The sequence below is a fragment of the Rissa tridactyla genome, chromosome 1 (genome assembly GCF_028500815.1).
Source record: "Rissa tridactyla isolate bRisTri1 chromosome 1, bRisTri1.patW.cur.20221130, whole genome shotgun sequence".
In the NCBI taxonomy this organism is placed as follows: domain Eukaryota; kingdom Metazoa; phylum Chordata; class Aves; order Charadriiformes; family Laridae; genus Rissa; species Rissa tridactyla.
Window position 1 is genome coordinate 217,893,281 of NC_071466.1, and position 13,813 is coordinate 217,907,093.

General features: G+C 49.0%; 1 protein-coding gene across 2 annotated transcripts in view; it reads left to right on the forward strand.

Annotated features, from left to right (window-relative positions):
- Window positions 1-843: 843 nt before the first annotated feature.
- UBE2H (ubiquitin conjugating enzyme E2 H) overlaps window positions 844-13,813 on the forward strand; it is a 53,685-nt gene continuing 40,715 nt past the window's right edge. The window contains exon 1 of one of the 2 annotated variants that reach the window (XM_054188767.1): window positions 844-1,145. In XM_054188767.1, the coding sequence (XP_054044742.1) occupies window positions 1,093-1,145 (53 nt within the window). In that variant the 5' untranslated portion in view covers window positions 844-1,092. The remainder of the gene's footprint in view (window positions 1,146-13,813) is intronic. The other variant, XM_054188766.1, reaches the window with a different exon arrangement.

Consider the following 13,813-nt stretch of genomic DNA (forward strand, 5'->3'; position numbering starts at 1 on the left):
CATGTAGCCTGGCCTTGAACACCTCTGGGGGGGTGTAAATATATAATATTTAATATATAATATTTAAATATATAAATATAACCCTCTTCCCCTTTGCTGGGGGGGGATCTGACCCTCATCTCCTGTTCCTGCTGGACTCGGGGCTGGAGGGGCACCTTGGGGCATTAAATGGAGGAAATCAGCCCCCCTGCACGCACTTGTGGCATGAAGTTACCCCTTTTCTCCACCTTTTTGGGGTTCCCTGGCTGTGTTTCCTCCCTGTGCAGGGAGGAAGCGATGGGGCAAATTTTTGGGGTGATGCTGGGGTCAGGAATGCGGGATGTCCTCCCCGGGCGTGGAGATGCCACGCCAGAGCCCCTCTGGCTTGAGAGACACTCAATTAAGCGTCATCGTCACGCGTCCCGCTGTCACCTCCGGGTCCCTCCCCCATCCAGTTTGGGTAAACTGAGGCACCGGGAAATGCTTTGCTGGTGTGTTGCACCGGAAAGGCGGTGCGGTGACTCGTGCTGCGAGGCTTGGCCATCAGCCATGTGCCTGCTTTGTGATCTAGGGAGGAGGGGGGATGTTTGGGTTCAATGGTGGCTTCCCCCAAGTTGACACCGGCGTCCTGCGGGGTGGGGACACCTGCGCTGGGTCCCCCGGGCCCCGGCACGGTCTCGAACCCGCGTCCCCTCCAACACTTCCCCCACCACCACCGCCACCGAACTACAGTTCCCAGCGTGCCGCGGGGCAGGCGGGGCCGACGCGGCGTTCCCGGCGCGACCAATCGCGACGCTGCGGGGCGGTGAGGTCACAGCGGGTGACGTCAGGGGTCCAGAGAGAGGCTCCGGCAGAGGCGACGACCGGAGCGGGGCTCGCGGCTGAGGGAGCGCGAGGCGGCGCGGGGGGGGGGGGCCCGGGCGGCGACACCGGCGGCACCACAGGAGGAGGGCGGCGGCGGCGACAGCGGCGACAGCGGCGGCGAGTGGGGGGGGGGTCCCAGCGGCTCGGAGCCCGGCGCCCCCCCGCTCCCCTCAGTGCCGGGCGTCCCCGGTCGGCGGCGGCGGCGGCGCTGACAGCCCGCCCGGAGCACCGGGGGCGGCCGCGGCCACCATGTCCTCCCCCAGCCCGGGCAAGAGGCGGATGGACACCGACGTGGTCAAGCTGTATCCTTCCCGCACCCCCCCCGGAATCCAGCTCCCCCCCCCCCACCCTCCGCTGGCAGCCCCCGGGGGGGCGAGCCCGCCTCCTCGGCCGGGCCTGCAGCGGGAGGGGGTGGGCGGGGGGCATCGGGGACCCCCCGCTCCGGTGTCGCCCCCTCCGGGTGGCGGCAGCGCGCCTTTCTGAGGCCAGGCCTAGGCCTTTCCCCAGAACTGGGGGTTGGGCCTGCCCCCCCCCCCCCGCCATGGGGTGAGGGGCCCCCCCCTTGACGGGGGGGAGGCCTAACCTCACCCTTCCCCTAGCTCTTCCCTTGTTTTGAGGGGGCTTATCCCCCTCCGTGGCTTGACAGCCACCAGCTGGGGTGCCCAGGGGGTGTCCCTGCAGGTGTCCCTCCCCCCTTGGTGATCCCCCCCACCCCAGCTTAGGTGTCCAGCACCCCCCCCCCCCCGCCTGCCCTGGCCTGCGGCCCAGCCGCCGGGGGAGGGTGAGGAAGGGGAGAACAGCTCCAGCAGCCACAGCCCAAAGAAAGGCTTTTGTGGTGTTTATTATTATTTACTCCCCCGATTTCAGCCTGTGGTTCACGAAGCTTCTGGTGCTGGCTTAGGGATTTAATTGGGGGGGGGGGGGATTGAGGGGACCCCCACAGGGACTGGCTCGCAGCAGACCCCTGGCTGGGTGACAGGGGGGTGGGCAAAGGGCTCTGGGGCCCACAGCCCATCTCGCAAGAGGTCCCGTTTATGTAACGCTCCAGGTTAGGTTAGGCTTTATTATTTTTATTTCCCCCCCTCCTTCCATGATAGATCTGTTTATATTTTTGCTCCTTGTTTTTATTCTTGTCCCTTTACAGGGTGGCGAATCCTTTTTCTCTCTGTCTGGAGTGTGGGTGGCATTGAAAAATATCATTGGGAATTTGGTTCTGGGATTGTTTTATTAATAGTTTTTGTTTACAAGGTGGCGGTGTGTGCTGAGAAGGGGTAGAAATGACAAGAGTGGCTGAAATGTTTTTCAGCTCTGTTGACTGACCTCCCTCAGCAGGACTCGGGTCTGGTGGCTCTAACTTGGCGGTGTCAGGGGGTCGGGAAATGGGTCTGATTTAGTTTCCAAAGAGAGATAAACAAACTTACTTGGATTTTGTGTTTTTTTGGAGGGGGGGGGAGGGAGGAGCGACACCAGCTCCTGTTTGTGGCGTGAGGTTGGCTTATCGAAGGAAACTTCTGTTTGACGTTCAGCCTGCGCGTTTCTCTCTACAAAGCTGCTCTTCGTATATTTTTTTGCCTTGTTTTTAAGCAAATAGGAAATGACTACCGATCGTGCATGAATCGGAGCTATTTTTATCACGGGGTTTAAAGTTACACACATGTCATACTCTGCCAAACGCCAATTGCGATTGATGCTTAATCGCACCAGGAGGAGGGTTGGGAATTCCAGCTGTTTGTGTGTAGGGAAATAAAATCTTCCTTAGGGATAGTCTGGAAAGAGGTCTGGGCCGGAGAGGGGCCGAGGCCCAACCTGATCCGCTGCTGCTCTCCTTTCCCCTCCCCCTCTCTTTTTTTTTTTTTTTTTTTCCCCTTTTTGTTCAATTTGTAGCCGGCATCTCCAGCGATCGCAGCATTTTAGGAGACAAAGAGCAGGTTTTTCTGAAGTGGCTTCTCTCGCTCTCTGTTTCTAGCAGCAGCTGGGGCCGTGTGGTGGTAGGTAGAAAGCCCCGAATATCTGGCATTCCTCCCGACGCTGGGTAGTTTCCGCTCTGCTCTCTTTCTCCCCCCGTTGACAAAAGAAACCCAAGGCTTTTCCAAAAGCGAAGCTCTTGTTATTGTCAGCGCAGCCTTCCCGGTGTTTTGAGGGGTGAGGGTTAGAGCGGTCGGTCTCCTGCGGACAACAAACTTAGGAAGTTGGATGTGTCAGATGACTCTCCTCACCACTCCTCCCTCCCCAGCCTTTTTTGTTTGTCTGCCTGACTTGCCTCGCCTGCCTGGGGTGAGTGCAGCTCGCTAGGCCCAGGCTCCCGAGACGCTTCCCTGGGGAATCTTCGTCTCTGGAAGCAGATCTGAAATAAGGGTCTGGTTCAAGATGTGGGAGTGAGGAGGGTCTTGGTGGTGACCAAAGGAGAGAGGCCTTGTCTGAAGGAATGTACTTGAAGGCTGCTCCTCCCTGGGGCTCGAGGGTTTTGTTGTTGTATTGGTTGGGTTTGTTTTTTTCCCCTTTTTGCTGCCATTTTCATTACAGTTTCCCTTTTCAGCCCCTTTTTTTGTGTCTCATGAAGAATAATGGCATGGATTTATGGCCTGCCAAGGGCTACCTTTTTGAGTAGGGAGGGGGGTGATGGCCAGAGTGAATAACACTGCTGCCTTCTCCTGCTCTGACAGGTTTAGGAGCCGAGTGGGGTCTTTTTATTATTCCTATTTTCAATCCTGACACGTCCGTGTCCTTTTGTGGATACCTCTTTGTGAGCAGGGAAGGGGAGAGGTTGCTCAGCTCGCTGGGGCTGGTGGGGGGGGGAAGCAGAGCTCTGTGTGTGCGCGTTAATGTGTTGAACTGATGTTTAATAATCGCCTGGACGATTATGTGCTGAAACTCTGAGTCACTCATTGTTTCTCTCCTGATCGCGCTTGCAACCTTGTGCAAACGCTGGGCAAGGGCCTGCAGTGGGGAGCCACGCCGCCTTCCTCCCCTCTTGGGAGGGCTGCTGCCCCCCACCCTGTTCACTGAAGTTTCCTGGGTGACCTGCACTGCCTGCACCCCACCGGTGAGCAGGGCTTTGCAGGAAGGCTTTGTGGCCCCCCAAAATGCCTTGGGACCCACTTGCCAGTACCCTGGAAGTGTGGGGATGTCCCGTGGGCCTGCCGGGAAGCACTCAAGCTGAAGGCTGAGCCTTTCCACGTAACCCCCAGCCCAGACACCCCCACCCCGGGGACTGAGGGGTGCTGGCAGGGGGGGATCCCATCCCCGGTTCCCCACATTTTGGGGCGATCTGCCGCCCTTGGAGCTGTGTTTGCAGGCAAGAGGCCTCAGGCAGAGCTTGCAACTCCGCGGATTGGCTGCTCTGTTACTACCCGGAAACTGGGGCCGGGGCGGAGCGAGCCGGCAGCTGATGGGGTGCCCCAGCCACTGTGTTTACACCCGTGGGGGGACGCACCCTGACACCCTGCAGCCCCCCCCGGACCGTGGAGCCGTTTGCTACCAACTGCAGTGGTTCCAAGCGGGGGTTTATTGTTCTGTGACGGGGAGCAAGGCAGGCGCTCCAGGGCGAGCTGTTTGCAGCCTCCCCTTGGACGGGAGTTTATTTTGCGCTGATTTATTTTCCTCCTTTTGTGGATAGATGCTCCTGGCTGGGTTGTAGTCCCCGAGCTCTATTTTTAAGCATTGGAGCTGGAAAAGGGAAGTGTCACCCTGTTCTGTGCATGAAAGGAATTATAAATAGTGCCCAGCTTCATTTGAATCTCCCTGTTCTGACCAGTTTACAGAGCTGAACGTTTATAACATGCGTCGGAGCTACCGGGGAGTGTAATACATGGAGCATTGCACTCCCTTCTAATTTTAGGCTCGTCCTGAGTCAAGGAGAATAAAGGTACAAAGCTCCTTAGTTTACCTGCGGAGTATTTTGTAATCGCAAAACTCCCTGTGTTTGCTCCGCTGAGATCGGCTGAGGCAAAGGGTAGGACACAGTTTACATTTGGGATAAATTCCTTTTTATGTTCATTATAGGCTTACACCGCACTTATCATCCTACTTGAACACCTTCCAAGAGTCGCATTGAGCAATAGGACGGTCACGTGGCTTTGTTCTCTTTGGCCTGGCCCCAGGGGAAGAGCATGTGCACTGGAATGTCTTGTTTTGGTAGGGTTTGCTGGTGTTTTGTTGTTGTTTTTTCATCTTTTTTTTTTTTTCTTTTAAAAAAAGATAGACATTTCTGGAAACTTTTACGAGTCAGAATGTAAATTTTAAAATGTCACGCTACACTTCTTTCTGCTCCACTTCTGGGGCTCCGTTTTAATGAGGTCTCCAGGGATGAGGGTAATCGCGTGGTGGTGCTTCAAAACGCACAAAGACATGGTGACGGCCCCGTTTCAGAACTGTGAGAGCCCCCCCCTTCCCCCGAAGCAGTCAGAAATGCTGGCACAGGTTGTGGCTTATAAATAAAATCCAGTTAAACGCAGCTCAGAACGTGTAGTGCTACCTGCCGTTACGAGAACTTTAAATCCACAGATCGTTCTGCCAAAACCAAACCAACTGGAGGAAAAAAATAAATAAATCGTCTTTGTTACCTAAATGACAACTTTCAAGGGTATCATCTTGCTGCTTTTAGAGCTGAATGCGGCATCTTTGCTGGCGGCTGGATTTTTTTTCCCCCCCGAAAGGACGGGCTCTTGGCTGGAACTGTAAGTTCACTCTTCCATTGTTGCCTTGTCAGTTTGATCGCGGAGGCTATTGAAGCTCGGGCTTGTTGAACAGACCTGAAAGCGCAGTGCACCTGCTTAATCATATAATTGCGATGGTCATTGAGATGAAACTGTAGAATATGAATTCGGTTAAGACGGCTTGGAGCAGAGTGCCTGTTCTAGCTTGACATCCCGGCCCTATTTAAAATAAGAAAAATAAAGCCTTTGTATCGCTCTGCGTTTGGGTAATTTTAACTATTTCTCTGTCTCGTTCCCCAGACTCGGAGCAGTGATTCTGGTATTCTGAATAGTATTCTGAATAGTCATCTTTAGGATTATGCTTATGGTAGTCACTTCTTAAGACTAAACTGGCGTTAGGTTACTAAACGCTGATTAAACAAATTGTGGAGGCTGTTTGTTTGTAGTAACAGTTTATAAAAAAAAAAAAAAGCGCGTGCAGGATTTCAGTAAAACTAGTGGCTTGCCTTATAAAATGGTGTCCCTGCTCTCCTTTCTACTGCTATGTCTAGAAGGACGTGCTTGATATTTCTTCTGTCTCTTCTAGTGAAGCTATACTGTGATCTAGGCAGGCTTGGATTTGTAGTAGGTGATTGTTTTTAAGTGTCATCATGACTATCTTACAATCCCGGCAAGCTTTTGGAAACGCGTCTCGCTGAGTGCACTCCCACGTGTTCAACATTTCTTAGCAGCAGCAGCCAATAACGTTAGCTTTGAGCATGGCTGCGAATCTTGCAAACCCTGTTAAAGTCTTAATATGTAGGATTAAGCAGAAGATGCCCCCTGATGAGGCTCTGCATTGTTTCATTTGCCAGGGAAATATTACATCTAATCTTCATGTAAGTACAGCTTGCGTTTTGTCCTGGTTCTGGCTATCGCCGTGCACTGGCATTAAAATTATATTCTTTTTTTAAAAAACATAAACATCAGTCTAATAAAAAGCTTGTAAGCAAAGCCTTGAGGTTGCTGGACATTTGCTTTGTTGATACCTGAGTGGCAAGCAGGAGGAACTGCCCGTGTTGTGCTTCTGCCTTCCTCTCTTGGGTTCACAGAAAGCAGAGATGTGCTCTTTCAGTGTTTTCTTTGTTTTTAGTAGAACATCAATTAATCGCTCTTTCAAATATGTGCTTCTTAATTGCTATCATATCTTGTGCCTACCTGTTGTACCCGGAGCAGGTTGAGCAGACTGTTAATCTGGAAGCCGAGGGAGTAAATCCCGCAAGGTGCTGAGTGCCTCCTTCGGAGGGTTGGGCGCATGCGGAGCTTGCACCTCGCCGCTGGATCGCTCTGGGAGAAGGTGGTAGCAGCTTGGAGGCTCCAGGTTTGCTCCCTCTGTGTGAGTGCCGGCAGCGAGGGAGGGATGCCCGAGGACAACGGGGGCTGCCTGAGGACAGAGGTGGTGGTTGGCAATGCTGCCCTCCTCCCGAAGGGGCAACTCGCTGCTCAGGCTTTCACTTCTTGGGCAGGATCCCGTTCTTGAAGCCCTCAGCCCTTCCCTGTATCCTGTGGCAAGCAGAAGAGAAGGGGTGCTTAAATTAAGATTCTTGATAGGCTTTTCTCCTCGATTGTTTTCTTATTTTTTTTTCTTCAAGCAAGGTAAAGCAGCAGGAATTGGGCTGTTAGGAAGGGAAGGGTGCATCTGAAACCACCCCAGCGTAGAGCGATTGCTGGTTGCAGTATAACTTAATGTTCTCGGCACCTGTTGGTACTTGGTGCCCTTCTTAAATCGTGATTTAATTGGAGTCATAACCAGGATAAACACATAACAGGTTGTTGTTAAGGCAGGAAAATGCCCACAGTTAAAGTGACAGGCTCCCGTATGGAGTGGGTTCCCAGCCAAATAGCTATCTCTTTTACTGTCTGCTTAAATTAGAGGTGATGCGATGCTGAGGGAGAAGTGTCTGAATTTTCTGCTTTGCTCTCCTGCTGTTCTGGACATTATTCTGGCAGCAAAAATGAGAGATTGCTGAATAACATTTTTTTTTAAATATTGGATGTGAATTATATATGTGCATGTGCATACAGGAGTTCAGCGTTTCATTGTGTGTCTTATTGTGTGCATTCAGCTTCCCCCCTTTCACTCCCTCCATTTCCCTGTGGATTTTGTCCATGTATTTCTGGAATAATGAACATAGAGCGTTGCTCTTTGTTTTTCTTCACCAAAATAGAGCTCGCGTGACTGAAGAATCATACGACCTTGCCATCTCTAGTTCTACTAGGTCATGCGGCCTGTGTGCCGGTGCCTGTCGATTCTAGCAGGGAGCTGGCGGATGAGCTGCCCTCACCGTTAGAAAATGCCAAGTGTGATGGATCTTCTACCGCAACCCAGGGAAATGGTCTGAGTTAGTTTTATTGCTGGCAGAACCATGTGGTTCTCACTTCCCCCCCCCCCCTAATTTTTTATTATTTTTTTTCCACCTTCTTGGGATGTTCAGAATTCTTTGTTCCTTGACGCTGATACGCTTTGAATACTGGTGAGCTGTTGCAGAGAGGTACAAGCACTCACTCATCGCTAAGGCGACCTCTGCTTAGTTTCTGCCAGGCTCTTCCCCCTCCTGTCCCAGCTCAGTCCCTTCGGCCTTGTGACCGCTCACCTCTAAACGCTATCTCCTCATCTTTGGTCTCCATCTTCTTCCAGTTCCTCAGCCTCTCTGATAATGATCTGTCTGAGATTGAGGGTGGATTTAGTCTCTTGGAAAAAAGTGATTTCACTGCCTCTTGGGCTTGTGAAGCCATTAATGATTCTCTGCACACTGGGGCTGGTACTGGATTCAAGAGTAAGATACTATTTTTGTGGGTGGGTTTTTTTTGTTACCATTGCAGCTTCCAAGAGCTGTCCTCTAGTCTTAAATCATTTGGCTTATTCCCTGAAGCAAATTGATTCAGCCTTCCAAGAGAAGCCAAATCACTCACAGTCCATTTTCTTGGCATTAGGTGTTTCAAATCAGGTGGAGGGGTGAATCTGCGTGTATCGTTTTTAAACTGAGGAGATGGTGGTCTGTCGACTCTAATCCCTTTTAAACTGCGAATTACAGAGCATGCCTGTATATTCTGCGTGATCCACAGACAGGAAAGCACAGGAGGTGGTGTAGACTTCCAGATACTGGTGACTCAGTGTGAGGAAGGGATTTTTAGGATAGCCATTTTTGATTGTTTTCAGAGGGTCAGGCGCTGCTTTCCAGAAATGATTGTATTTCACTGGTGCGTGCTTTCCTCGGACTAAATGAAGAAAGAAGCGTAAAATATTTTCTTTGAGATTGTACAAATAGTGTCTGGGTGGATTATTCTGAAACGTTTAGCACTATTCTGGCTGTATCTGGCTTCAATAATTTTTTGTGATACTCCCTTAAAAATGAATGTTTTAAATTTGTGTTAATGTCTTCGTTAGGAAAAGTCTGCATTTATGACAGTTGCTGCCCTTTAGGGGAGCTTAACCCTGGAGGCATCTGTCATCCCCTGTGAAAGGTTGAGGTTAAAAGCTGACAGTTGATTGTTAGATAAATTTTGCATTATTTCCAAATTCCAGTGGGCTTTTCACCTGGCCTTGAGCGCTCTCTTCTGCGAGAGCGGTGGTAGGGGACTTAGCATGTAAATTACAGATGTGCAAATCATTCCTGCCTTCCCGACTGCCTGGGTACTCTCCATGTTAACAGCTGATTGTTTCTAGTCAGTCGTCTGTGGACCTTTTATAATGACTGTATTGGGACAGACTATATTCGAACGGAGGTGAACAAGAGGGGATGAGGTAGTGGTATGCATAATGAATGAATGGTATTGAGAGAGGATGAATAGCATCCAGTCTGCCCACTCCTGGCCCCTGAGCAAGGTATGACATTGAAAGGTAAGCCTAAACATGTTTGCACTGGAGAAGGAGACTCTGGCAGGCCGTAAAGTCTGAGATTTTGACTAAAACCGATCAGGGTTTAGGGTAGGATCAGATACTTACACAGTTATCAAGCATACCCCCTAAAAAAGGTAAAAGTCAGCATGTGGTACTAAATCAGGCCTGCGTGTCCCTGATTAACCTCTGGCGTGGTAGATTATTAGATGCAAAGTTGAAAAGATTGATAAATTATTAACTTAAGCACTTTGGCATTTCTTGGTGGGCTGTGTTGTTTTGTTTTGTCTTGACGGTGGCAGGACCAGGCATGCTCTGGAGCTGCGAAGCGACACGTCGGGGCAGGAGTGAATTTCCCACGAGACACCCTTTCTTTTGCAGTAGAAAAACTGCATGATAACATAAACCCAGGTCTGACCAGAGATTGAAAACCATTTTGCTCTTAAGGGTGTTTCTAGGTTGAAATGGTATTTTAATACTGTGCTACGAAGCTATTCGATCACCAGGGTGGACATGGTTGAAGAGTTAAGACTCCTCTTGATTTTAGGGGCAAATGAAGCTGCTCCTTTAAGTCTTGCTCTGTCAAGTGTGAATGGTTTGAAGCCAGATCTTTTTATATTTTGAAAAGAAATGGGTTTGGCTTTTAAATGCATTTGGGGAAGGGGACTGTTGGCTTTTCTTTAAACCCAGTATCAGCCTTAGGAGATCTGCACTGAGAGGAACCTGTTACTTTTGAAACCTGGAGGAACAGAGCGTGGCATAGAGTTGGTGATAGATGAAGTTCAAAACTTGCCTTTTGTGTCCTGGCGGTTCCCGAGCTCTTTTGTTTGGGAAAAGTTGTTTGGGTTTTTTTTTTTCTTTTTCTTTCCTTTTAGGGGTGGGGAGAGGTTTCTCCCTGGTGATACATTCAATGAAAGCTTCTTCATCAGGGGAAGCTGGTGGAAGCTAATGCTCTGCTACGCTCTCCTTTCTGCTGAAGGCAAATGAAACCGGTTATGTTTTTCTTCTGTCTAATACCATTAATTCAAACTCACTGACCTTCCCCCTCAAATCTTCAAAGCCAACACAGCTGAATATGAATGTGTGTAAAGCGCTGGTTTCATGTAGCAGCAAGGCAAGTTTTAAACCTTGCAATAACTGGGCTCCTTTCCTCCTGAGCTCCTGTTCTGGGTGAGAGATGTGTCCTCCGTAGCAGTGTGTTGCGATACTTCTTGAAGGCATCTACTTCATGCTTGGCAGCCGCAGTTGTCGTTCTTCGACAAACAAACTGCATGTCACGGACTGATTTCCACGCAGGTTTTTGGTGATGGCCTTGCTTTGTAATCCTCTAATTTGTATGACAGGATTGTAAAGTAAACAAGGCTGAAATAAAGAAAGAACCATTCTAGGAGTGAAGCACTTATCCTGGAAATGTCAAATCTAACTGCGATGTGACTCAGCATGGTTATACTGACTTACTCCTTGGTGCTACTGAAGCCACCTTCTGCTTTTTTTTGTTTTCTTTTTTTTTTTTTTTCTTTTTAAGGCTTTCAACCTGCCACTGTGTCAGTTGTGAAATGAGGGAAGCAGTGAAAATAAGGAAGCTAAATGATCGGCGTTTTGTTTAACAGGCCTGGCATCGAAGGTAACTTAATACTCCTGGCCTAGGGGAGGAATCCGTGCACGGTTATTGGGGTAAGCTTAGATCCCAAGAGGAGAATGTGGCTTTGAGAGACTGGTGGGGGGGATGACGCTCAGTTGAAAAGTTAAGATGTCAGAAATCAGATCCTTGTAACTCGCTACCGGAGTCTGCGTTCCTTGAAAGGGAAAGTATGCAGGGAGGTGTTAACTCACCCTTCTCGTGGCTGATAGGAGCGACTGCGCCCTGCAAGTGAGCTTATGGCCGGTGCTGCCTCACGCTTTTTTAAAAGTTGTGGACATCATAATGAGCTCGTGTGTTTTGTGTAAAGCTCCGAGATCTTGGACTTAAACAGATTCTGGCTTGTATACAGCTGCTGAGAAAGTTCTAAGTTAGTCATAATCTAGATTTTTTTTATTACTTCATGGTTTCTGCCATGTTTTCTTTTGTTTGATGTTGGCAGTGTGACCAGAAGGTTGCCCTGAAAAGGTAAGTTTAAATACTTGCCTTGTTTGGATCAAGAAGGAGGAGATTTTACCAGTAAATAGCCATGCTCTGCTAACTTGACAGAAAGCAAAAGCAGCGTGTTTTACATGTAGAGAAGAGCCACAGCACTAGCAGCTGGGGAAGGGGGGGAGAATCTCAAAACACTACTTGTGGTTAAATGCAAGACTGAAGAAATATACTCCCGCGGCTTCCGCAAGTCGTTTAAACTGTGAACCCCACTTTAATTGTTGGTCATTGCTTGAATTTCCCCAGCATAATATTGAGACTTACATCTTGCCAAATGAAACAAAAAATGTTGTAAAATTGAAATGATTAGCAATAACGTACTCCTAATGCTAAGCCCTTGCATTTGTGAGAAGGCACTGTTTTGCATTTAAAAGCATTCCACAAATGTGCGTATGGTCTAAAAGAAATAAGAAAATTTGCTGACCCAGTGAAACGAACTTGATGTTCAGTCCTGCAAGGCTTATTGACCACCGGACAATTAAACCATCTGCCCATCCTCTGTTGCTAAACTCAATTTTACAGATTTAGAGTATAGATTGTTCAGGAGAGTGGTGTTTTTGATTCTTGGCGTACGTTGAAGCTAGGGGATTAGATTCTTGCGTTAGGATTCGGAGCGATTAAATGCCAACGTGGGAGCTCCTTTCCCTGAGCTGCTTCTCATCGGTTCCTGCAGACACGCGTCGATTTGTGCAGATCCTCAGGTGCAGTCCCTTGAGTCACCTTTACGGTGACTTCTGCTTGCTGAAAATTTGTCCTTTCAGACTGACCTGCTGTAGCTTTTTAAATGTCAGTTCACTGTGAAAAGGAAAAATAAATCTTCCATCACTTCAGCGTGATGCATCGGAAAAAGATTCAGGGTTAGGCGAAGATTTGCCTGTTACGCCTGTTTAGTCATAGCAAGAAACGTGTTCTGTGGGGTTGTTGTCTGCGTGGGGATTCAGCAAAGGCGATTTGAGGCTGTCACGCAAAGGTGCCTCGAGAGAGCCCAGGTGCTGCTGGTGCCTCGTCTCAACATTGTACACGTGGCTTCGGGGCCTTACAAACTGTTTTTCTCCATTAGCGTTTCTCTGGAGTTGATTGCCTAAGTGGGGATCGTGTATGAGAACAGCTTAAGTTATAACTGGCTGGTTTGAGCCTGAACCAGCATCTCTGTCTTGTTAGAGCCAAAAGTTTTAGTCCTCTTCTGATGAATATTGCATTTGATGTAGTTTCCTTTTGTTTTTCGGTTTTTTTTTGGACTTCAGTTTATCTGTTGGCAAAGGCTTCCTGCTCAGTGTGGCTGGGGTGCAACAGGATTCTTCAAAGTCAGGAGTTGCATTAGTGTGAGTTTTTAAGAGTCTCAGAATACATTCAGCTCAGTAGCAAATGAGTCCTTAAATTGTCCTCTGCGCCTCTTGGTGGCTTCCAAAGTCACAGGTTTCTTCGCTGCTACCTGAAGTTTGGTGTAATTAGGACACTTCGGGATATTCTGTGTGCATTTCTCTCTCGACAGTTTTCTGCAGACTTGGAAGGCACAAGAAGTGAGTCTTAGGATAGGTGAACTTCATAATCCTCTGTAGGTTTCGTTTTATTTCAAATAGCAGCTGGGGATCTGTTGCTGAGCACCCAGGGAAAGGCTGCGCAGTCAGGTGTATGGTGCTACCATGCTGATGCCTTTTACTCTCCTTTACAAGGCAGATCAAACAGCAGAAAAGCTCCGTAAAGGAGAGAGGGTCCTGAGCTGGCAGGTTATGTGCTTCTGCGAATAAGTGTGCCTTGTCACTGGTGTTAGTTTTCTCTTGCTTATTTTCCTTAACGCACAAAAATTGCGGTCAAGAGCATGTAAAACACCTGGGTTGCAGGGGGGAATGTTCCCCTAATTCTTTGGCAAGATATAGGATAGATCAGAAGCTGAAACCGCTTGTCTCAGTCCAAGCCATTGTATATAGGTGTGAATCAATAACTGCTTTTCACCATTGAGTTCTCCTGTATTCACCCAAAAGGCATCAGGACTTTGCAGCGTGCACGTTCTTCTCTCAGGAACTGAATGGAGCTGACCAGGCTGCCACATGCGTCACAGAAACCCACATCAACTGTTTTTAGGTCATTACCAGACTGGACTAAATTTAGTGTATGAGCCAGAAGTGTGAGGCTTTGTATCCAGCCTCCTGCCTGGTCCCTATTTCTGGGCTGTCTGCTTGGGCTGCACCCTACAATGCATTGTGCATCTGCTGAATTCAAGGGTTGAAATCCCTGTCTGCTTTTTCTTTTTAATCGCACAGAGCAGTTATACCACTGAGGTTTGTTTGCAAAGTTCCTGAATAACAC